Below are 25,000 nucleotides of genomic sequence, written 5' to 3'. Positions count from 1 at the left end.
ATATATACATAAATAGAAAACACTCTAATCTCCTTCGATAACCAATACCACGTTTAATATCTATGCATGTATATGTCTCATCTATTTCATCAGGCTCGACTTACGGCGTGAATATTAAAATATCTATTACTTCGAAGGAATAAGAGCCTTGGTACGATCTAATCGATGCGAAGACACGTTTCTCACTCGCGAGAAACTCACACAAAGCAGTGTTGTATCTCGATCTCTTATGAAAATTGTTTCGCTATCGTTGCGTAGATCGAATATCTTTCTTCATTCGGAAGAAGGCCGATTTCTAACATGTCTTTTTCTGAACCGTCTCCAAAGACTCTTCGATGATGATCGTTGTCTGGATAAATCAAAGGAACCTTGCGAGGGGCTCGTTTCGTTTGCATTTCATTATCGTCCTTGGTTTACGATGAAATGCGATTTGTATGTTTGAATTGACATTATGCTCTATAAAAATGAATTTGTTTTTCTTTCTTCTTCTTCTTCTTGTTCTTGTTGTTTTTCTTTTTCTTGTTTTTCCTCTTCGTTATTTCATGCTTTTAATGATTAATCGATGTTAGCCAATTCGAGACGGACACAGAAAATGAACAAACCTAGCTTCGCCAAGATTCTTATCGTTTCCGTCGATTTCTTAAAATCTATTTATTATAGATTATTTATACGAGATCGACCGACGAACCTCGTTTCGAAAAATCCGCAGAAATTCGACGGTATGAGCAACGAACGAACTATTCGTTTACGCAATCGTTCGCTACGTGGCCGATCCTTAGTTAGTATCAAGGATTCCGGCGAAGCGCCAAATAAATCGATTCTCGACGACCGATCGCAACCTTCGAAGTCGCGTATGCTGCTGCGACGACGATCGTTACAATAACGAACGCGTCATTGACGACTTTTCTACGCTCTCGTCGCTATCATTTTAGAATAATTATTCATCGTCGATAGATTTTTCGCATCGACTCGGATAATGAGGTAAATAATTACAGAGGGTTGGAGGAAAAAGAAAAAATACAAAGAAAATAAAAAAGAACATTTTTAAGGGAAAGAGAGAGAGAGAGAGAGAGAGAGAGAGAGAGAGAGAGAGAGAGAGAGAGAGAGAAACTTTAGCGTTTATCGTTGCGTTTGTTTTCCTTTGTCTCAACAAATTCAAGGATAACTTTGGACATGTAATTGCTAGTTTCATTGGTTACCATTACGGATGTTTGTCGTTAGATAAGAAATCATTGTTTCATGCAACGAGATCTTTTTAATGAAATAAATTATAAAAAGATCACCGAGATCTCGAATCGGACAATTTCCTATTAAGTTCGAATAATCTTCGTCGATGATCATATGCGGCTGACCAATACCTACGGGAACGAATAAGTACTTGTACATCCATGCGTGCCCATCTTGGGTTTTTCTCGAATGCAGATTTCGCAAGTTTCTCGTTGCGAACGCGGATGAATATCGACGTCGTTTTATGCGGGTACCGTGTTAAAAAAAAAAAAAGAAAAAAGTAAAAAAAAAAAGAAAAAAATCCGGAACGTCGACAATTGTATATATTTCGCGGAATTGAGTTTTGATATTATATGCCGAAGAATATACGGAGGAATAAAACAACGTTTGAAAATAAATTAGTATATATTTTCTAGTTCAATGACGTTTTGCTTAGGATAAGAATCTCTCTTCGAGGACTTCACACGCTCAAGATCGTTCCTTCGAAACTATTATATAATCTCTCGTATTCCAGCGAAATTATATAATTACATAATATTATATTGCAATGAAAGACAATGAGAACAAGTTTTGATTCTTTTATCCCGCAGAGTGAGCGGTAGGACGTGAGCCGAGTAAAACAAAGTAAATTACATTTAACTCGCATGTTTCGCGATTAACGAGCTCTCGTTAATTTCACGTTTAAGTTCACCTAGCGCACGAACCGTGCAGAATATCGATACCAAAGACGGAACTTCCGTTAACGTAGACGTGAGATATTCAACCACGATAATTAAGCGCTTACCTCCGTCAAAATATAATGTATAATTATAATTACCGTTATTTAATTAAGAAATTCGGCGATAACGATCTCTTCTTTCTTTCTTTCTTTCTTTCTTTCTTTCTTTCTTTCTTTTTCTGTTTTTTTTTATTTTACTTCATTTTATGCATAGCATATCGCGGCGAAGCTTATCGTATATATTCTTTTCGTTCTCTTTTTGTGTTTTCTTGTTCTTTTTTACTTTTTTTTTTTCTTTTTTTTAACTCGTTCAGTTGGCCGTCGTCGCCGTCGTCGGCGTCGTCGTCATCGTCATGTTCGTTTGCCTTCTTTATAATGATATTCCACTTTGTTAACGTCGGGCACAAAGTCTGTAGCCATGATCCGTTTCCACGCACCGGTGCACCCGACTCTCCATAGCTTGGCACCGCTCGTGCGTTTGTCGTCACGCTGGAAACCCAAGAACGCGTCTGACGCGTCTTCGCGAGAATGATGATCCTCATGCTCGCTTACACGCCGAGTAACCGTCGTTTTGACCGATTCTATGCCTCTTTATTCCCTTCTTCTTCTTTTTCTTCTTCTTCTTCTTCTTCTTCTTCTTTGCTATCCAACGAACTCCGCTCATTGCCTACGATTATGCCAAGAATTACGACATTCGGTGAACCACGCTCGATGGATCATCTAGGATTTTTAAATTGAATACGCGTAGACCTTTTTTTAACGATATTTATGGTGCTCGCTTCTTACCAAGATTATTTCCCATGGCATGAAGAAGGATCGATCGAAATATCCTGATACGAACGACGTAGTAACCACCTTTCGAATCTCATTTGGAAATCGCATATTCGCGTGATCTCCTATGTAGATCTTTTTTTGCGTAAGACAGGATAATAACCATAGCTTATGATGTAGTTCGAGGGAGATCTTGATTCGGTCTCGAAATGTCTAAAGGAGAGTACGTTATTATCAATTCCTTACAGTTAATATATTTATCGTTATTAATCGTTTGAAGAAAAAAAAAAAACAAAAAAAAAAGAAAAAGAAAAAAAGAGAGAGAGAGAGAGAGAGGAAGTAAATAATATCGATGATCTTAACGATGATGACGTAAACGACAAATGCATCGACAGTTCGAAAATAAGCCACGTTACGTCATTGTGTAACTACTGTAGAAAACCGAAGGCTATCGTTATAAAAAAATAATTTATCACGCACAATATCCGCGAACTGTCTTCCTCTTAATTTGAATCTTCTTCTTCTTCTTCTTCTTCTTCTTCTTCTTCTTCTTCTTCTTCTTCTTCTTCTTCTTCTTCGTTTCAAAGTTACGTGAAAAATTCGCAAAAAGTTTTATCTAATAATCCCGATCTAAGAGAGACGTCGTTGATTCCTCTCCTATCATGATTCTCGACCCCAGAAAGACACTCTTGACCTTTAAGATATCGCAATAGAATCGGCCGCGAGTACGTGTAATTAAATCGCTTTAATTTAGTTTAAAGAGAGATTCGATCTAGCTTCTAGATCATGCTGGCTCATGTAGGCCTCCATTTCTGCAGCGTGACCGGTCCACGTTTGACCCTTCACCAACGACAACAACGACGACGTTTAACCCGCTGCCAAGATCCAAATCGATGATTCCCCTTCTCTCAACAATTAAAGCAAAATGAGACGGGCACGGAGACGCCAGGAACACGGCAGGACCTTTGCCATCTCGCGTGTCACGTAGCCATTACGATATCATCGTCTTTCTCTTCTGTATTTAACGTTTGAGACTCTTAAGAAACCGAAAGAGTTTAACCGATGCGGTCTCTAACTCGTTCAAGGTCTTCCACGAGACCGAAGGTCGACCGTCATTGTACTCCCAATCGTTTCCCAAATCCATCGTTGCGTTCTGGGTTGGTGTTTATCGAGGTCATGTCATGCGAGATCGTCCGATCCCACGAAATATCGAGATACATCGCAGAAGGCCTGAAAGATCGTTCGTGCAGAACGATCGTAACTCCCTTTCTACGATCGATCAATCGTCGCCACCTTCTTTTCTCTTCTTACCATCGAGATCCTCCATGGGGTCGGGTCCACGGGGGTTCTCTCTCTTGGATATCTTTTTATTCATCTTTTTCTTTTTCTTTTTTTTTTTTTTTTTTTTTTTGTAACGTGTCACGAGTTACGGATCACTTGTTTTACGTCGTGTTATTTGCTCGCGGCTTAAAATTTCGCGAATGTAATTCGGCCAATGATCACGACCGATTGTGTAAGCGATCGATTTCGAGTAAATGATGAGAAACGAGTGGGGGATGAAGGGAGATCCTACAATTGAATTATCTCGTATTTTATTTGAAAGGAATCGCGTGTTAAAAGATCAATGTTGTTTCTTATAGATCAGAGTGCCACTGAAAGTGAACTTCTCAGCCAGGCCGAAAGACGTGTCGGTAACGATCACGAAGAAACATCTTACCTGCGGGGTGAAAGGACAACCACCGATCATTGACGGTGATTTCCCGCACGAAGTCAAATTAGAGGAATCCACATGGGTTATAGAAGATGGAAAAGTACTTTTGATCAATTTGGAAAAGGTTAATAAACACAATTTTATCGTTTATCGAATTTCAATTTGTTCGTATTAAACAACGTATATAATTTCCAAAGAAAAATCCTTAAACGATCGCTTGATCGTAGGTTAACAAAATGCAATGGTGGGCTCATGTGGTCACTTGCGATCCTGAGATTAGCACGAAGAAAGTGAATCCTGAACCAAGTAAATTGTCCGACCTTGATGGTGAAACCAGAGGCCTCGTCGAGAAGATGATGTATGATCAAAGACAAAAGGAACTTGGTTTGCCGACTTCGGACGAACAAAAGAAGCAAGACGTGATAAAAAAGTAAGATTCGAGTTTATCTGAAGTATAATCCGTCTTGGTTTTCGCGAATCTTTCTTTACCTTATCTGATGTTATCGTTTTCAGGTTCATGGAGCAGCATCCAGAGATGGACTTCTCAAAGTGCAAATTTAATTAAAATACTTTGTAATCGATTCGATCAGAAGTCGTTGAATATGAACGCGTTTCATCCTTATATGGCGATTGTCCTGTAACCCGTTGATGTACGTACACCGGCCTGTAAAAAGTCGAATACGTTGAAAAACGTATTATAAATGTTTGTTTTTATTCCGTTGGCTATCGTAACAACCTTCACGTTTGCTTTCTTCGAACGGAGAGGTTCTGTACGAAAAGACACATAGTCCGTAATGAACTAACGCTATAGGAGGGCAGCACCCTACTACGTCGAATCGATTTTAACTGTTGTAAAACAGAGAACTATCTTTCCAAGTTAAACTTTTCTTTTTATACTTATGTTCAATCACACGCATTTCTCATTCCTACGTGAGCTGAATAGATTGACGAATTGACAGCACGGACAGGCTGCACAAATGTAATAATTTTCATTTACACTTATCATTGTAGACATTACGTTTCTTATGATCAAATAAAGAATTTGCGAATACACACTGAATTTGTCTGGATTATATAAAAAAAATTTAAATTGTTCTTCTATATCTCGCGTACAGAAGTTGATAAAAATGCGTAATTAGAAGAATGTAACTAGTTAACGGTTAGACTAACAACGTTTATCTAACGTGTCCTACGCTTTAGTAACCGCTTCGTATTTATTAACCTAAGAATTAACTGATATCACTCGGCACCTGATGCACTTTTTCGATATAACCGCACTGTCAACAAGTATTATTATGATCACGTCGTCAAAGTTCATTCGAGTTTTCGCTAAAAGTTTTTACAAACGTATTCTCGAACGTACGTCTTTAATTACGTTCATCGTCCTGTTTCATGACTCTCGTAATCCATCTAACGTAATTGGGCAATTTGGCATAAATCCCGAATTTTCCACGTTTGCCACAACCTTCCCCGAAACTGGTAATGCCGAAAATAGTCCAACCGTGATCGGGTTTTCGAGGATCTCTGCACAGCAAAGGTCCACCACTGTCACCCGCACAGGAATCCATTTTTCCACGACGATAACCGGCACAAAACATATTGTCAGTTATGCTGTAGTCCACGTAAACTTGTCGGCAAGTTTCTGGGGAAACTATAGGTATCTACGAGATTACAAAAGAAATATTACTTTCTCCAAAGAATAAAATTCGAAGGTTAACGAACTTAAATACCTTAGCCTCGTGAAGAATGTCTGTACCAAAATCATCGGTCACTCTGGACTTGCCCCAACCTAAAATGGTGCACAACTGATTCGTCGGCAAAAGTTGTTTTGGCGCTGGAAGACAGGCGATCCCTCTCGAGGGAGAAGGAGTCAAATTAACTGGAAGACGTAACATAGCAACGTCGTTATCGACGGTATCAGCATCGTATTCTGGATGTATTACTACCGAGTCCACCTGCAACGATTATACCACCCTATTAGCCATAACGTGCACTACGGTAATTGCTCTGTAGTACGAGCATTTCAAACACCGTATATATGATATATGAATGTGTGTATGTATATATATATATATGTGTGTGTGTATATATATATATATACACTTATATATATACTTAGTTACTTTAAAGGGGATAAGCATGCGAGAACAAGTACCCTGAGCTCCAGTTCAGTGCCCTCCTTCACCGTTAAATCGTGTTCACCGATACGAACGTACAAGCGTTTTCTTATGCAGTGGGCGGCAGTCAAGACCCATTTCGGAGAGACCAGAGTTCCTCCGCAAAATGCTTCCTATAGAATGAGACTGTGCGATAAAAATGTAAACGACTCGCACGGCCGATAAATAAAATTCTCTATCTCGATAAAACCTACATGAAATTTATTCAATACAGCCACCTGCCATGGCCAAGCTCCTGGAACAACTGGACGACCACCGATGATTCGAGTGAAATAAGAAAGCCTTGAATTTTTCTGAGGATTCACAACTCCGCATTTCCAAGTTGGCTGAGTTTTCTCAGGAATGAAACTGTCGACGACGTTTGGATTCAATTCGTACTCGTCCAGTATCACGTCTATAATAAATCTCACGTCAGTCTCACCTACGAAGATATTATTTATCGACGTTTCACCGATAGATCTTTACCATCGTTATCTTCCTCTCGACTCCCACGAATTTTTCGATGTATCCATCTTTGGCAAAAGCTACCCTCGACGTAACAATAGGCACTCTCTCGTATTACGTCGCGACCACAGATGCCAGGTTTTCTACACCACCTTTGAATTAAAAAGAAAAAAAAAATAAACAAATAAATCGAGAATGATTTTTTGTCATTCGTACTGCATTAGAATTGCAGATTCATCGACTTGCCTGTGACGTTGCGTAGTGCATAACCTTGTGCATGGAGACCATTTGCTCCATTTCCCATAATGATTGCTAGATTGATCCTTGACGTCGGTACCTCTTCTTTTACCGTGTCTAGGTGCGGCTTCCTTTGGCAACTATAAAATGTCATACGATTGGCACATTCAAAATCGTCACATCCGACAATCGCTATATCATAAATTACTCTCTGATAAACTTAATGTTCACCTGTACAACGTGAAATTTATCTGTTTTCCATCGTCCCCGATGTTGACGTTGCTTGCATCTTCTTCTACGTCCTTTTCTTTTGTGCTCGCAAGTACGTTCTTCCTGTCGAATATAACAATATATTTTTTATTATGTAACGATTTGTCGATTTCTTGAATAACGTTGACACCTACTCTAAGCACAGTGGTCCCACACTGACTCTTCGTCATGCATCTTCTAACACGATTTTGTGAACAATGTCGATCGCAGACCGACCACTCGCTCCAATTAGTAAAATAAGATAATTTCGAGGATCCTAGTGAACGTAAAAGAAAAATGTTAAGAAGACACGAGAAAAAGTTTTTCTAAAATCGAGTGATTACAAATTTTGTCATGAAGAATAATATATATACCGGTTTTTGGAGATTGCTCCGTGATTGTTTCCCGACTGATCGAATCTATCCAGCCGTCGTCATTTACAGTCGCAGTAGAACTCTGATTCGCAATCTGTAATAAAAGGATTTTTATTAGCCCTTAATAAAATTAGAACCGAGAAAGGTAAAAACAGATGGAAGATTTACAAACGATTAGATAAGACATCTTTCTTTTCTTTTTTTTTTGTTCTCTTTCGATGATTAAATCCTCGCTGTGTCATAAACGCGATCGATCGAATGTCTTATTTTAAGACATGAATTTCATAGGAGAACACGAAGAGAACTGAAAAACCCAACGTACGTATCTCGCCGCAAGAAACGTAAAAAAACATAAAGTACTTATTCGCGAATAGAAGAGAATCAAGAGAGAGAGAGAGAGAGAGAGGAGAAAGCCATAAAGATTCTCCATCACGTAGGCAGATCATTGCAAAAACATCACGAGATAGTGATGGCTCTTAAGCGAGAAGGAGTTAATGGAAGAAGAAGAAGAAGAAGAAGAAGAAGAAAGAAAAGAAAAAGAAGAAGACTGATACATTCTGAACACCTCGCGAATAAGCACGAGTCCGATGCGTAACGCCTGGTACCATCGCTCGAAAATTGAACTCGATTTGTCACTTTGATAATAGTACTGCGACGTAACTGCGACCTCCTTTATTCTTCCTACCATTTTAATCGTGCGTTACACAACGTTGCCTGAACGTAGGTAGAAAACGGCATAAACTCACCGTCAATTCACTACTCTTTCGCTTTTAAACGCTTATTTCTCTTCTCCTCGAAAACGGATCGTGTTCGCCTTAGCTGTGACATCAAAGCTAAGGCGAGAACTGCAAGAGGAATGCATTTGTCCTTTTCCTGCCACTCGTAATAATAATTGTCCTCGTATGTATTTGTGCCCACGCTTTAAACTCTATATCCTTTTTAACAGCCTCCGAGTTACAACCGAAGAAATTCATCGCTTTTCTCAAGCTATTTGACAATAGAACGAAAGCATTCGTGAATATTTGCGATTCTTCTTGTTCTATTGACAATGTCTTTTTTTTTCTTTCTTTCTTTTTCTCTCTTTCTCTTTCCCTTATTTGCAGAGAGATCGAGAAAAGTCCTTTTGGTATATTATTAAATCATCCTCGATTCATCGTTACACAACGTATAATTCATTGATTTTTCATCGTGTAACAGTAGACGATAGCATTAACGAGATTCAAAGTCTCTCGAAATGGAATCGGACGTAGGCTCGAAACCTTCCCTTTAAACACCACGCCTCTCTATATCTTCTGCATTGTCCCCGGTGCAAAACGGTGACGCGAAACTCACCGAGTTACCTCATCGAGGTCGAACGTCTCAGGCACACCAAGAAATCTAATACTGAATATGTAATATTCAACAAACGTAACGAGTATCACGATCGAAGGATAGGCATACATTTTCGAACTAATTTATGTAATAAATTACGAGCGAAAGGAGAAGTTTTTTTTTTTTATATTACAAGCTTATACCGTTTTTTTCTTTCTTCTCTCTCGTTTCTCAATTTAATCGTATCGATCGAAATAACTTTCGTTCCGATCGTAGTAACAACGATTGGAATAGATTCTACGACGATAATCCTTACTACTTAAGATACCTATGTATCGCAACAACAACAACAACAACAAAAGAAAAAAGTATTACTGGTAAATCCTTATTTTATTTCTTTTATCATCTTTATCTTGGCTTTTAACAGATCCACGAGACGAAGTTTCCGATCGAAACGATAAAACGACTTTTCGAAACGCAAAGATGTCCTCTTAGCTAGGAATTCAGGATTAATGATACACATAAGTACGTATCATCAGTTATCGTACACACACATACACACACATATATATTTATATTTATATTTATATTTATATTTATATTTATATTCTCTTCTTATTACGAAGGTGCGAAAACAGGTTCTCACATCGATTCACTTTTTTCGATCGACCTCGTTTTTAAGCCGTACGTTAAGAAACGTCGCGAACGATAGTTATTAATAATAATAATAAAGGAGTTCCCTAACGAAGCACCCTTTTCTTCCCTTTTTTTCTTTATCTTTTTATCCCTCTCTCGCTTCTTGGCTTACAATCACCTTCAAACTTGTCGATTAAATAACCACGCTGATTTCGATTGGTACAACATGCCATCCGTAAGATATTAAATTACGATCAGATCGATATAAAGCTACATACATACGTTATATATATATATATATATATATATATATATATATATATAAGTTATATATATATATATGCGCGTTGACCAGATTCGAACGTCTGAAATCGATTTCTGCTCTTATATGGATCGCCCGCTTTTTGTCGTCGCTTCTTTACGATCGATATGCGTGTGTGTGTGTGTGTGTGTGTGTGTGTGTGTATGTATGTATCATGCTCACGTATGAATCAAAATACATAATGCACACATGTTATGTGCTCGCTATAAATTTACATAAGTACATACATACATACATACATTCATACTCTTTCTCTTTCTATCCTTCAAATACATTCAATGAAAATAGTAGAAGAAAAGAAAAAAGAGAAGAGAAGAAAAAATAAAAGAAATTGAGGCTGCTATTATAGTCTTGTCTAATGACACGTTTGCATCGATCGATAATTATCTTTCCGACCTGCTTTTCTCCTTTCCTTCTTTTTCTTCTTCCTTTTTTTGGTTTCTTTTGTCCTTGTTTTTCTTTTTTTTTTCATTTCTTTTTCATTAACAGTAACACAACAAATCCATTGGATAATAAAAGGAAAACTTATGAAAAAGAAAAATGACTTCATGATATAGCACACTGTTTTATGGATATTTTATAGGCACACTTATTAACGTCGAGTATCTTCGCGAATGGGGCTGCCTTAATTATCGCCGATTCAAAGTCTATTCCGGAGCTACAGAAAAGGCGACCACTTCGAAGAGAATGAAAAGGGAAAGCGAAGAGGAAGAATACTCGGTGGTCGTCGGAGATGGAAGACTCCGTGAAGGGATAAAGAGAGAATGTGTGTGTGCGCACGCTCGCGCGTATATGTGCGTGAAAGAGAAAGAAAGAGAGAAACAGAGAGAGAGAGAGAGAGAGAGAGAGAGAGAGAGAGAGAGAGAGAGAGAGAGAGAGAAAGGACGAAGAAGAATCTGTATGCGTCGCAGAGGACGTGTCCAAACTAGGCTGAAGCCTGCCGGTGTCTTACATCTTGGTGACGATCCAGCAAAAAGCGCGAAACGCTTAAAGGAAGAACAATTCTGTGGGGGTAAAGGAGTCCCAGAGATGAGGATGAGTATGAGAAAGAGAAAGAGAAAGAGAAAGAGAAATATCGTCGTCCGCCTACCAGAAAGACGATGGTAACTCGAAAACCACCATAAAAGAATCGATCAGCGATGCCGACGAATCCGCGTTGGCCAACGTGTCGCGCTTAATCGAAGCTTTCCATCCCGGGAAAACGGTACTTTTGACGATAGCCGTTGGACTTTTCCTTCTTCGTCGGCGTGACTTTCTTAGAAAAAGCATTATCATCGATCTTTGAGTATCGTCATCAGAACGCGTAACCAAGGGATCGATCACGAAGGATTGTATCGACTCTATTTCCTCGATGTTCGTTCAGGTTTTTTCTTAAGGTCTATCAATGTTTGAAAATTTTTCTACTCTTTGTCCTAAGAGAGAGAGAGAAAGAGAGAAACTCGTGGTATTTGGTAAGAGTATTTATAATCTTTCTTCACGAGCAAGAAACTAAATCCAAAGATCTTGAAGGTGAAAAGAAGAGGAGTAAAGTACGAAATGTCCGGCATCCGTTCTTGCACAACGACGCCTCGGTTATACCCTAGATGGTAGCGTCTCCCGTCCAGAGGCCGTCCGAAAATGGCCGTCCATTTCTTCTTCCACCGAGTAGGACTACCGTCGATTTAATGCGAGGTCCTTCTGGCTCGAGCGCGAGATGCACTCTACCTTCCATCGTCGTCCGTAACGATGGAATGCTCGCTATGGCGAGATCGCCAACTGATTTATAGCCTGGTACGATCGAAAAGGGCACGATCTTCGGCACTGAACCTCGATACTTTCTTAACGAACGTTCCTTCGAAATAAGTCTCCTGTTCAACGTCCTTCTATAATCAATTATGTAAAGATCTATTTCAATGACTTCACCGTCATTGACTCAGTTCGCAGCTCGACGTGTTTAAAATAAATTGCGCGAGACACTACCAACGCAGACAGACTAAAGTTCAAAGTATCAAATGTCACGACCGGGGATCAAAGGATCATGGTTTTGATACGTTCAATCGTCTAACTCGTTTCTATGCGTTTCTATCCTTCTAGAAAAACGTTATCATCGATTTCTTCCTCTATATCCAAACGTATCTTGCAAACGTAGAACATTTATCACTCCTCTTCGTTTTACCTAGACCCTAGAGCCCTCTTTCTCTCCAATGGATTACAAAATACTCGTGTAAGTTCGATTACGTAGGTCTGTTCTTTTCTTTTTATCTCTTTTTCTTTAATCTCTCCTTACGGCGAAATGTATCTCCTAAACGGACGATCGTCGTCTCGTCGATCAAAGCAAACGTACTATATCCGACATTGACGAGATACCATGCTTCTTTATTACGTCTCTCTTTCTCTCTTTCTCTCTTTCTCTCCCCCCTCTTTGCGATAGTTTAACACATCGGGTGAGATCATCTCGTGATTTACCGTCGTCCATTCGTCAACGACGAAGAGATCAACGGTTGCTCGGATTGATAAAATATAGTCATTATCGTCGATCAACCAACTTCTTGTTTTCGATGTCAATAAAGAAAAAAAATTTCGTTCGTTTTTCGAATCGGATAGATCGATAGATCGTTCCACGCTTCTTCCCTCTTTTTTTCCAATTAAAATCTAACCTTTGCTGGATACCTTCAAGTTCTTCTTAAGCGTACGCACGTTTAAAGGCAGATACTTTATGAAGTTACGAACGTTTAAATTCTTCGTGATTACGCGTACGATTTCCGTGTGCGTTCGAAGTTCCTTACATTCCGTGAGAAATAAAACTTACGTAAGTACATACGTATCGTTTAAACTCGAGCTTAGAAGTCGTAAAGCCTAAGCCCACTTGGATGGAGAAGTTGTCGAGTCTTGGCAAAAGAGAAACAGTCACCTGCCGTGCTTTTAACCGTTGCTAACCATTCGTCTTTCTCCCTTTTTCTTCGTTTAGTTCTCTCTACGTCTTTCCCTTACGTCTCTTATATACGTATATACGCGTCCGGTTTGCGTTTATGGCCACGGTTATTTCCGGATCACCGTCTCAGCCGCCATACGGTCGTTTTATACAAGCGAAGGACCGTGTAGCTCTTCATTGTTCCTCGACACTGGCCTTACCTCCGTCCCTCACGAGCGACTTTAAGTTCGAGATGTATCATCAAGCGGGATCACGCGCGCTCTCGGAGTTTTGCCAGATAATGGACTGTACAACTACCCACGAGATTTTCCTTCTTGTTCACGATAGACGTTTTTTTATTATCTAACGTCATATATCGAAATCCGTCATATTTATTTTCCGTGAATGAGTTTCCACGATCGAGTTTTGATTCCATCTTTTTTTCCTTTTTTCTCTCTTTTTTTTTTTTTTTTTTTTTTCTTTGATGCAACCTTCGAGCGTCGAAGCAAAAGAGAAAAAGAAAGAAAGAAAGAAAAAACGGAAGTGTGGAAAAATGCGAATTCGAAGTGCAACGTTCTCGAAGCGCGCAATATCGAATTATGCATGCATTGTGACGCGACTCCGTTTCTTCTTCTTATTCTTCTTACTTCCTTTACCCCTCACGTTACAACAACGTCGACCCAGTTAACGCATGCAGTCCACGATCACTGATCCCGTACACGATTGGCTTTTCTTAAACGATCGTATCGATTTACGACGCATCGACGATTATATCGTCTTATGGTATTCCGTTCCTGTCTGATCGAACTTAGAACGATTAATGCCGCTCCGTATAAATAGAGATAATCTTGAAATCCGTTAGTTAGACACTGAGATATTCACTGAAAAAACGAGAGGAAAACAAACGGTCCAATAAAATTGTATAAAAGCTATATTACTCCGTAAATTCAAGCGAATTCGTATTTTGCCTTCTTTTCTTTTTCTTTTTCTTTTTTTTTTTTTCTTTTATACTTTGTAATTGATCCCCTTCCATACGTAATTAAAGTATTCCATTTCGTAAGCGCTTTAAGTGGATTTGCAAGTATCAAATTAATTTAAACGTTAAAGCTGCGCGCACCACGGTGGCACTATTTAATACACAATATTAACGAAGGCAGCTCTTTGTGAGGCGGACAAGTTATACCGGAATAACTTGTTTTGATTCATATACACTCCACGTGCAACGGCAAACGATTGCTAAACTTCTAGCGTTGCTTGGCCAAGCTCTCAGCCGCACAATGTCACGTGCAACGTGCCACCGCTAATGACTTCTCCCCGTTTGAATCTAGTTGAACTTTCGTTTTACGAGCCTCGTAAAAAGATTTTTTTCATTTCCGCGAGTACTATTTTGTTTTATGAATTCCGTTCTTATCAACACCGTTGTAAAACAAAGTCGGATAGAGAACGGGGTTCGTACATTCGAACTACGTGTTCGCAAAATTGAGCAATATAGTTAAACCGCTCGACGAAATTGCGATATCGTGGAAAAGTAAATTCCCGATTAAGATTATTCTAAACGTCTAATTCTCCTTACGTCTTATTTTTCTCCGACTTTTCTTTTCTTTCTTTATCGCCCTGACCTAAGAGGTGCGTCCATTGTCTCTCAAGACGTACAAAAGGAAAAAACCGAAAGAATCGTAAAGAGAAGAAAGAAACTTAAAGACGAGACTATTTCAAACAAAGTAACTAGCAATCTAGTAGAGAACCGTACAACGATATCTTTCTCTCTGTCCTCTCATCGTTCTCGTAATACTCCCTTTCCTTCGTGACGACGACTTTTTATCGATCGCGAGTCTTACATACTTCCTGACCGAGAGGGAGCTGAAATTCCACGCGATAGTCGTCACGATACGTCGTAAGAAGCTAATCGAGCTGGATCGAAAAGAGTATCGGAGGGTACCCTCTCGCTCCCGTGGGAGGAAGATCCTCCACGGGGTGCCGAGGAAGGTCCACTCGCGTCCTTCTCTCGTTTTCGGGCTCTTGCAAACTGAAAAAAATATAAGTTGTAGCATACTTTTTCCATCTCTCTCTCTCCCCCCCTCTCTCTCTCTCTCTCTCTCTCTCTCTCTCTCTCTCTCTGCGTGTCTCTCTTTCTTTCTTTCTCTGTTCTCGCCCAGGATGGAAAGACGAGCTTATCGTTTAGTCATCTTTTAAGGAGTAACAAGGTACGTTGCTTCTTGGGAAATGTAATCTCCGCTGTTAACATACTTCGGTCCCTGTGGTACTGCCTTACAAATTCTACATGACAGACCAGAGAAACGTATAGTTCGAGCTAAGGCAAAAATCGTATAATATCGACGATGAATTTCATTCCTTAGATAGAGAAAGTCAAGTGGATACTGTTTATGGTTGTATCTTATAAAAGTCGAAGTAGAAACTTGACAGATTTATGGGATTCCATTAGGAGCAAATTCGTCACGATAATACGCGGTGAAATCGTTAAGGTCAAAGTGCATTCTATAGATCGCAGACTAATTGCCGGAACACTCGAGGAAGCGGTAGAAAGGTGGTAAGCCCACCTAACGTGTATCTACTATCTCTCTTTCTCTTTCTCTTTTTATCTCTCTCCCTATCTATCTATCTATCTATTTATCTATCTATACATACACATATATATATATATATATATATATATACATACATCTGTATATCCATCTATCTATCTTATTAAATATATAAACCCATACCTACTCGTAGTCTAACTTATACCGACAAGCACGATTCTCGACGGTAATCGAGAAACGGTATGGTCCAGCAGCATCCGCGAGGACCACTCCGTGACGGGAAGTTTTCTCGACGGGGTGCCGAGCGTGCAAAGAGAAGACACGCTTCGAGGTCAGACGCAAAAGATTCTCAAGAGACTATAGAAAGTTCTCATCTTGGTTTCTCGTTCTTTGATTAAGATATATCATCTCTCTGTCTCTCTCTCTCTCTCTCTCTCTCTCTCTCTCTCTCTCTCTCTCTTTCTTCATTTACTTCTATCCCTATCCCAATCTCTATCTTTATCTCTATCTCTATCTTTATCTCTATCTTTCCATTTCTCTTTCTCTTTCCATTTGAGTATCACGAATTATTACCCCTAATAATTAGTAAATAGTAGTCAACGTTGAAAATGTTTTATGAAAGGATCGAGATCATCTAAAAATCATGAAATAACGAGAAAACGAGTTTCCCCACTAATTTTGTAGTTCGTTCGAACGATTCGCCAAGCTGGAGATCTCACCACGGGACACCGGACTCACCGCGATCGTTTTACTTCGCGTAGAAATCGGAGACACATATTACCCCCACCCTTTTAAAACCTTCCTCCTTTCTCGTGAATCAACTCGTTCGAGTCTCGTGACGTTCGCGTCGCGTAAAATTACGTCGTGAATGAAAGCATACTCCTTCTCCCTTTTCTCCCATTCCTTCGAATATTCTTCAGTTTTATTGACTCCGAGCCAAACGACTCTAGAAATCGACGTGCATCGTTAAAGTTATTTTCATAACGAATATATTGCGATATTATAAGTAATTAACGTATGATAACGTTCAAATAACAATAGCGCGTTTTATGAAAATGTGAATATGGTTTTGACGTAAATGAAGAATTGCAGCATTTACGAGCGAACGCTCGACAAGGAATCGAAGAATATAAAAAAAAAAAAAAAACGAAAAGAAAAGAAAAGAAAAAAATAATGAAGAAAAAAGAGAAAGAATGTAGATGGTACATCCGCAGGATGTTGAGAAGATGGCTGGGAGGCTATCTTCCAGAGATTTGTATCACAAATCGTCTTATTAACCTGTCGTTCGTTTCCGATAAGGAAGGAAAACAGATAAGAGAGACTATCTATTCCTCTATTCCACTATTCCTCTATTCCTCTTTCATCGTTTTATCCTTTATATTGGTCTTGCTTTCTCCCTCTTTCTTTCATATGGTTGCCCTTTTCAGTCCTCTTAAGAGCCTTTTCGCTGTACAGGATGGCATCCATTATCGATCCTTGCCAGCTGGTCGCGATCGAGCTTCGAGAAGTATTCACGTGCGTGTGTGCGTGTGCATATGCGCGTGTGTTTGTATATATTTGTGCGTCCGATAACCCCTCGCCCGGAATAATCTTGCATATTTTCGATTTGCCGTTGAGCCGAACACGAACGATACGATATGCTCCCGCGAACATGCGTCCTGTACGTAAGTGAAGAGGCACGTGACAGCTGAGAAACTAAATATAAAGCCCCTCTCCAACTCTTCTCTCTCTCTCTCTCTCTCTCTCTCTCTCTCTCTCTCTCTCTCTCTCTCTCTGTTTCTTTTTCTCTCATTCTTTCTCCGTTTCTTTCACGCTGCAACAACACACCGTTGCAATCATATACCCTACGTACAAATTAGCAAACTCGAAAAGAAAAAGTACAGGAAAGTTTCGAGAACCCCACGCTCGAATACGAACCGTTTCCTCGTTTCTCTCTCGAGAAACATACTCATTTTGCATTCCGTCAGGGAAAAAAAAAATTACGTCTGGCATAAAAAATACGAGAGCATTTCGTTTTTAAAATTAATGAAGATTATTAAAGGATTCCTCGTAAAAGATATTTCGTCATTATTGGTGGTGACGAGCTCGAAATTACCGTGATTAGTGTCGACCTCCATGAGAAAGCACTTTGCAAAACGTCGACACTTTACACCGACCGTCGTACCGTATTACGTACAATTTAGAAAAATAAAGCGTGCTCGTTAAGTGATTACGGCGATAACATCTGACAATATTATCGGCTCTCACCAAGGCTCAAGTTCGCAACACAACGACGACGACGACGACGACGACGACGACGACGACGACGACGACGACGACGACGACGACGACGACGACGACGACGACGACGACGATGACGACGATGACGACGAAGACGATGACAAAGACGACAACAGAGCACGTGTGCATGGAATATTAGAGCTCTCTATGAGGGGCATCCGACAAGATCATCCGTGGTGGAATTCGAGGATGACCGAGAAACGAAATTACCGTAATTACCTTGGTATGCCTAGACCTAAGAAGAAAAGCAAGAAGAAGAACAAGAATAAGAAAAAGAAGAAGAAGTCAAGGTTGTCTTTTCTCTCGACTGTCGAATAATAATTTCCTTTATACCATATTTTTCGGAATCTCTTGACATTATAAAAATTCCTAATCGGTATCCTACTTTTCTCGTTTTACTCTTCTATCTAACGAAAAGAAAAAAATTCTATCGTCTCGATAAAAGTCGAGCTCCCGATAGAATAGAGATAAAGATAAGTAATCGTTAACTTTCTGAACATATGTTAGCGTAATGTTAGCGACATGACGTATTGTATTGGTCTCTTTCCTAAAAATAAAATCGAATAAATATAATTGATTTGGACGATTTTCGAAATTTTTATGATACATTGAAACTCTTTCCATACGATCTTTATTTATTTAGTCAATTACGTAATTAATTAATTGGTCAATTAAATGTTATCAATATAATGAAAGAATGTATATTTGATGATATATAGTAATAGATTATTACAACTTCGTATCGACGAAATCGATCGAGCAAAGAAAGTACTAGAACGTAACTCGATACCGAGATACTATTTGCTCGCGGTTACGGTGTGCGAAACTTGCGCCACGATCTTGAGAATTATCGACTCCATAGTATTGTACCCCGACGCGGAACTCTTCCTGATCGAACTGCTAGAAGAATTATATCGACTTTGCACGCGATATACGAGAGTTACCTAACACCTTCCGACCTTTTTCTCCTTCTTCAGAAGCTTACGTACTTAAATGATATATATATATATGTGTGTATGTATATATATGTATGTATATGTATATATTAGAATGAATTTTGTTGAAATCTATTCATGAACAAGAGAAAGAGAAAGAGGGAGAGAGTTAGCAAGGAGTTTTAGAAAATGATTGAACGCGTCAGACGAGCAGACGGTCGACCTTGTAGACACGCGTTTATTTTAATTCTACGAGATCTTGTCTTATATGCAGACTCGTAATATCGTCATCTTATGCCACATACTTTATTCTCGATGATGCATTCTCAAAATTCCAAAAATATAATAAATAACATATATTTTCTTTCATGGCCGATCGATCGGAACAAACGAAAAATTCATTCCGAAATTACAAAATTTCATTATTAATAATTCAAATTAAATTGAAATAAATTAAAATCGAATTAAAACAATGAGAAAAAGAAAAAGAAAAAATGAAAAAAAAAGAAAGAAAAAGAATTGAAATAAAATAAATAAAGAAAAAACAAAAATTATCGATGAGGAAACTTACCAAAGTATCCTCGAGCGAGTAGCTCGAGGCGACCAGGAAGAACGGAAGTAGAACGAACGTGATCCTGTTGATCATAGTTGAGGACGAAGAGGATAACAGTGAGGAGGATCTCGCGGTGGGCGAGCGCGTCGTCGAAGCGGGCGCGTGCTTCCGTCGCGGACGCATCGCGTCATGATCGCGACGTGTCGCGCGCACGCTTTGTCTTTTCCCTCCTCCTCCTCCTCCTCCTCCTCCTCCTCCTCTTCCTCCTCCTTTTCCTCCTTCTCTTTCTCTTCTTCCTTCTCCTACTCTTCTTCTTTTTTTTCTTCTTCGTCTTCTTCTTCCCTTTCTTTAAAGTTTTTGCTGCTTTTATTTTTTCTTCTTCCTCTTCTTCCTCTTCTTCGTCTTTTACTTCTTTTACTTCTTATTCTTCTTCTTCTTCTTCTCCTCCTTCTTCTTTTTCTACTTCTTCTTCTTCTTCTTCTTCTTCTTCTTCTTCTACCCTCTCAGTGAACCTCCGCGTGCCTCCGCGTGCGCGGCCCTACGTACCGCCTCGACACGCGGTGCGGCTCTATAAATACGGACGCGCGACTCCGCCAGAAGAATTTCAAACAACCGCCTCTCTGCCGTAAAACACTGTACCGCGAAGAAGAAGAAGAGAAAGAAGAAGAAGAAGAAGAAGAAGGAGGAGAAGAAGAAGGAAAAGGAGGTGCTGGAGGTGGAGAAGGGAAAGAAGAAAAAGAAGAAGTAACGAGTAGGGCAGCAGACTTCTCTTGCTATGTTCGGATATTGCTGAAAGCACAGAGACGCGAGTTCGATATAAAAGTTGTTTAAAAATAGATCAGAAACGATTTCTTTATACACCAATCTTTTTTTCTTCATACGTATTTGACGTCAATGTTTTACTTGAAATAAATCTAAGAAGATCAAGGTTTATTATTACCTGACAAACAATCTTCTTTTTCGTTCGTTGATGTTCGATTACAGTATTGTAAAAAAATGTAGTCTGAATATTTTATCCGAGTCATGTATACAGTAGAGAGATATATAGATAGATAGAGATAGGTAGACGTTATCTAAAACGTTGCACAAACAACACGACGAATCTTTTACCGTCGAATAAAATGAAACAATTTTTCATGCGACGAGATTTAAGTCATTCAATTTCGTCGACTCGACGTATTCGTTACTTCCTGAACATAATCCTTCCATTCTCGTAGAAACGCTTAAGTAAGATCAAAGACGATATAGTCACGATACCATATCGCTCTCTTTCTCTCTTCCAGTCAGTCAGAGAAATCCTCCAGTGAAAAGCAAAGGAGGAAGATGAGAGATACTCACGTTGCTACCGCGGAACCGAATGATATTTTTAGTCCCTTCGACCAACACCATCTGTCTCGTCGGGTCTCGGACTGAATCTTTTATCCACAGTGGTTTTCACTAAATTTTCTGAATCCTTACACTTTCTTTCGTTCTTTAAGAGAAACGCGGGAAACCTCAATGGGGATCGTTGACGTTCTCCTTGATCCGTTGAAAGTCACTGATCGTTGATGGTGGAAAGGATAAAAATAGGAAGAAAAAGACGAGATCGTTCGTCGAGGCACACACGATGTTTTAAAGAGGAGTAGCGGAGTGTAACTGTGAGAAAGAGAGAAAAAGAGGGACGGCGGATGATGAAGGGAAAATGAAAAAAAAAAAAGAAAAGAAAGAAGAAAGAAAGAAAGGAAGAAAGAAAGGAAGAAAAAAAAAGAAAATAAAGAAAAGGAGGAGAGAGGGTCGAGAAGCCTCGTGGAAGCCTCGAACGACACGACGAGAGCCACTCTCGAGCACACGCACGTGGCTCCGAGCCGACTGACGAGATACACGCGCGAGTAAGTATCAACGGAGGCTGAGAGGAGTGGCTGCTGGCTGTTGGCTGGTTGTTGGCTGCTGCCTGCCTTCGTTCGACTCAGCTACGGAAGCGGAGGGTGATTCTACCGGCAAGTCTTCCGTTGGTGGGGTATCGATGGGGGTACTCGTACGACACGCGCTCCATCGAGCTTTCCTCTTCCTTTTCCCTCTCTTTCTCTCTCTCTCTCACCCTTTTTGTTTCTTTTTCTTTTCCCCTTTCCTATCTAAATCAAAGGATTCCTTTGATAGAAGCAACCACTTGAAAATAAATACGAAGAATCGGTATGATCTAATCTCTGACCGACCGAATTATTCCGTTATTATTACGTTCAATTGCGATCACCAAAAATCAATGCAAGATATAATTACAAAAACATAAAAAATGATGGAACGTTTCCCAACATAATCGTCGTCGAAGCTATGAATTGAGAACAATATGATGACCCACGCGATCCATCGTTTTAATATGCGACTCGTTGACAATCTGGGTCACTCGAACTCGTAGCTCCCCTTCTCGTATGACAATAAAAGATATGTGAGAAACCTAGTGAAGGAACATACGTGACGGCGTCTCTAGAAATAACTTAGGCGATCGTTCGATGACGTCTAACTTTAGTTCCCATCCCGCTAAGAAACACCAGACAAACATTTCATTCTGTCAACGTATTCTTTTTGCGCTTCTCTCGACTTGACCCTTTTTTTTTTCTTTTCTTTCTTTCTTTCTTTCTTCTTTTTGCTCACACACACACACACACACATACACACACGTACACACATACATAGAGATATGTACGTACACACTTCTCCAAGCGATCGTCTCAGACTCAGCCTCCCGTCTCGTCCCCTGCGATTACGAATTTTTTTCACGGTTATCGCGTTTTAAATTGACGGTGTAATTAGAGGAAAAGACATTGCCGAGAAATTGCCATTTGCTTCTACACTCGTAAAAATTTCATACCTATATAAGTAGGTATAAGCATGCGTACTATGAGCCACTTTTTTATGACATTCGTTTACAATTAGATTTACATAGAGTTCGTTCGCATTAACAGTGACAAATTTTATAATACGTTTTCTCGGTATCGTCACGCGTAAAGTTTCAAATGCGAGGAAACGAAGAATGGAAGGACAAAGCGGGGTCATTCGAAGGATTCGGTTAATGACACACGTACACACGCACACGCATATATACAAACACCGAGCAACAACAGATATATACACATACACACATATATAAACACAGATAGATACATACAACGTAGTTACCTACCGGAATATCCCTGTGGTCGGGCCACGCCTCGCTCTCGCAGAAGATTGCACGAAATTACCCGCTTTTTGGAAAAAAATAAGGACCGGTGCACGCCTCTTAAGGGCCGGTGATTTTGTTCGTGAAACGAGAGCCGTTTTTCGAGCCTAAGTGGTGTGCTGATTCACGAAACGATACGGTTGCATTCGAAAGCAGCTCGGAGGCGTACCAACCGATATCGGTTTATAAAACTGTTTTGTTGTGTGAGGGGACATTTTAAATCATTTACCCATAATTTCAGACGCTAAGCCGATCACGCTACTTTCTTCTTAACGTGTTATTACGCTCGCGTACACGTGTATCTATCTCCTTGCCGTTTAATGAAATCTTGTATTCGTCAATATATCCTCCCGATTACCAGAGTTATCCCAGTAATAATTATAATAATTCACATTCGGTCTTGTTTTTTGTCACGCGTAACAGCACACAGGTGTATCTAATCGAATAAAGTTTCGTTATCATATGTAATAATTTTTATTAAAAAATTTACCGATCGACGAACTTTATAATTAAAACAAAAAAGAAAAAGAGAAAAAATAGTTTTAACTTTTCCCCATTCCTATCGACATATTTCCTAAGCTTTTGCATAACCGACGACGTGTTCGGTTATAACATTGGGATGAGAGGAGGTCAACAAAAAAAAAAAATCAGAAAAAAAACTCGTAGATATTTCTATAACAATCTTTTTCTATAACGAAAACGAGTTTTACGAAACGAGAACGACCGAGGATTCCTCGGACAAGTATTAATTACGTTCGAAAGAAGTCAATGTCGATCGAACGATCGTTTTGTTAACCGATCGATAATCCATTGTAGGTATATCTAACGCTTTATCAAACAACGTTCGAATCGTTCACGCTTGATCTCCGAAGCACAAAGTACTTTTCTGCATCGATAGCTAAGCAGCTATTTTTATTGCGAATCGGCAATTAGAACGAAGGAAGGGACGATGGAAAAAAGAAGAAAAATGAAGAAATTAGAAGAGGGTGGAGGTGAATGGCAGAGGGTGGAGTGGGGTGGAGGGAAAAGGGAAAATTAGAAGAATTCGATTATTTTAGGATTTACGATGGAGGAGCGAATAGCACAAGGGAAGTTCAACCTTCGAGTTTGCTTCTCGCGCTGTTTCTTTGTCTCGTTACAAGCCGCGTATAGTAGTACCTGTTTTCGTTTTATCGATACAACGGGAGAAGGGAAGGAAAAAGAAAGAGAAAGATGGAATCGATCTCTCTCTCTCTCTCTCTCTTTCTCTTTCTTTCTTTCCAGCACCCTTCGCTTTCGTTCTTTCCATCCCCGTCGAATCGCGGAATTAATTCCCACGCGCGTGACTTCAAGAGACGAGACAGACGCCCGTCCGCATCCGTAGTCCTTGCATCCTTTTAAGTTAAAGGAACGACTCTCGGTCGCTTGAATGCCGCGCCGGCCTAAGGGACATCGCGTATAAATCACTGTCCGCGACTTCAACTGGTAAGGGAGTGGGGGTAGACGTAGAAAGAGAAGAACACAGAGAAGAGAAAAAGAGAGAGAGAGAGAGAGAGAAGCAAAGAGTAGCGCGAGTCCCAACGATCTCAGACTCTCTTCTTCCTCCGGCTACTTATGCTAATGCCGGCAAATCAATTTATTTATATTTATTTATAGCATTCAAATGTTTCCCCGACTCTCAGACCGTGCCTTCTTTCCAAGGATGGACCACCCGCGAAACCTGCGTTCGATCCTCCTTCGCTATACCGAGATCAGCCCTTTCTCTTTCTCTCTCTCTCTCTCTCTCTCTCTCTCTTTCTCTCTCTCTCTTCTCTTCTTCTCGAACAGACAGAGTTCTTCGATTCCTCTTTCAATTTTCGCATTCTACTTCCTATCTCTCGGTCACAGGATAATAAATAAATAATTTATTAAATGTTTTTTTTTTTTTTTTTATTATTTTTGTATCGCCCTGCGAATCGTAGTTTTTGTCGTGTATGTTTCTAATGAAATAGTATTGTAATATTTGTCGACTTTCGTCGCACGAAACATTTGATATTTTTAATAAATAATTTATGTTTTTTTTTTTTTTTTATTATTTTTGTATCGCCCTGCGAATCGTTGTTTTTGTCGTGTATGTTTCTAATGAAATAGTATTGTAATATTTATCGACTTTCATCGCACGAAACATTTGATATTTTTAATAAATAATTTGTTTTTTTTTTTTTTATTATTTTTGTATCGCCCTGCGAATCGTAGTTTTTGTCGTGTATGTTTCTAATGAAATAGTATTGTAATATTTGTCGACTTTCGTCGCACGAAACATTTGATATTTTTAATAAATAATTTGTTTCTTTTTTTTTTTATTATTATTTTTGTATCGCCCTGCGAATCGTAGTTTTTGTCGTGTATGTTTCTAGTGAAATAGTATTGTAATATTTGTCGACTTTCGTCGCACGAAACATTTGATATTT

General features: G+C 39.5%; 2 protein-coding genes across 4 annotated transcripts in view; one reads left to right on the top strand and one right to left on the bottom strand.

The window, feature by feature from the left end:
* Nucleotides 1-5,487, top strand: part of LOC122628067 (nuclear migration protein nudC) — a 70,524-nt gene extending 65,037 nt beyond the window's left edge. The window contains exons 5-7 of the mRNA XM_043809888.1: nucleotides 4,357-4,551; nucleotides 4,655-4,857; nucleotides 4,941-5,487. Coding sequence (XP_043665823.1) covers nucleotides 4,357-4,551; nucleotides 4,655-4,857; nucleotides 4,941-4,992 — 450 coding nt within the window. The 3' untranslated portion in view covers nucleotides 4,993-5,487. The remainder of the gene's footprint in view (nucleotides 1-4,356; nucleotides 4,552-4,654; nucleotides 4,858-4,940) is intronic.
* LOC122628066 (trypsin) lies at nucleotides 4,571-21,318 on the bottom strand. Of its 3 annotated transcripts, none has more exons than XM_043809886.1 (12): nucleotides 20,717-21,318; nucleotides 7,909-8,002; nucleotides 7,690-7,811; nucleotides 7,517-7,618; nucleotides 7,295-7,425; nucleotides 7,070-7,200; nucleotides 6,799-6,998; nucleotides 6,583-6,717; nucleotides 6,158-6,382; nucleotides 5,791-6,088; nucleotides 4,917-5,091; nucleotides 4,571-4,820 (listed from the first exon to the last, which is right to left on the bottom strand). In XM_043809886.1, the coding sequence occupies exons 1-10, from the start codon at nucleotides 20,765-20,767 to the stop codon at nucleotides 5,795-5,797; spliced, it is 1,485 nt and encodes a 494-aa protein (XP_043665821.1). In that variant the 5' UTR covers nucleotides 20,768-21,318; the 3' UTR covers nucleotides 4,571-4,820; nucleotides 4,917-5,091; nucleotides 5,791-5,794. The 3 variants fall into 3 exon arrangements, with proteins under 3 accessions (XP_043665821.1, XP_043665819.1, XP_043665822.1); XM_043809884.1 differs by lacking the exon at nucleotides 20,717-21,318 and adding an exon at nucleotides 19,397-19,708; XM_043809887.1 differs by lacking the exon at nucleotides 20,717-21,318 and adding an exon at nucleotides 8,655-8,821.
* Nucleotides 21,319-25,000: the final 3,682 nt, after the last annotated feature.

The sequence above is a fragment of the Vespula pensylvanica genome, chromosome 3 (genome assembly GCF_014466175.1).
Source record: "Vespula pensylvanica isolate Volc-1 chromosome 3, ASM1446617v1, whole genome shotgun sequence".
NCBI lineage: Eukaryota > Metazoa > Arthropoda > Insecta > Hymenoptera > Vespidae > Vespula > Vespula pensylvanica.
The sequence above is the reverse complement of the archived record's forward strand: the minus strand, read 5'-3'. Positions and strand labels throughout refer to the sequence as shown.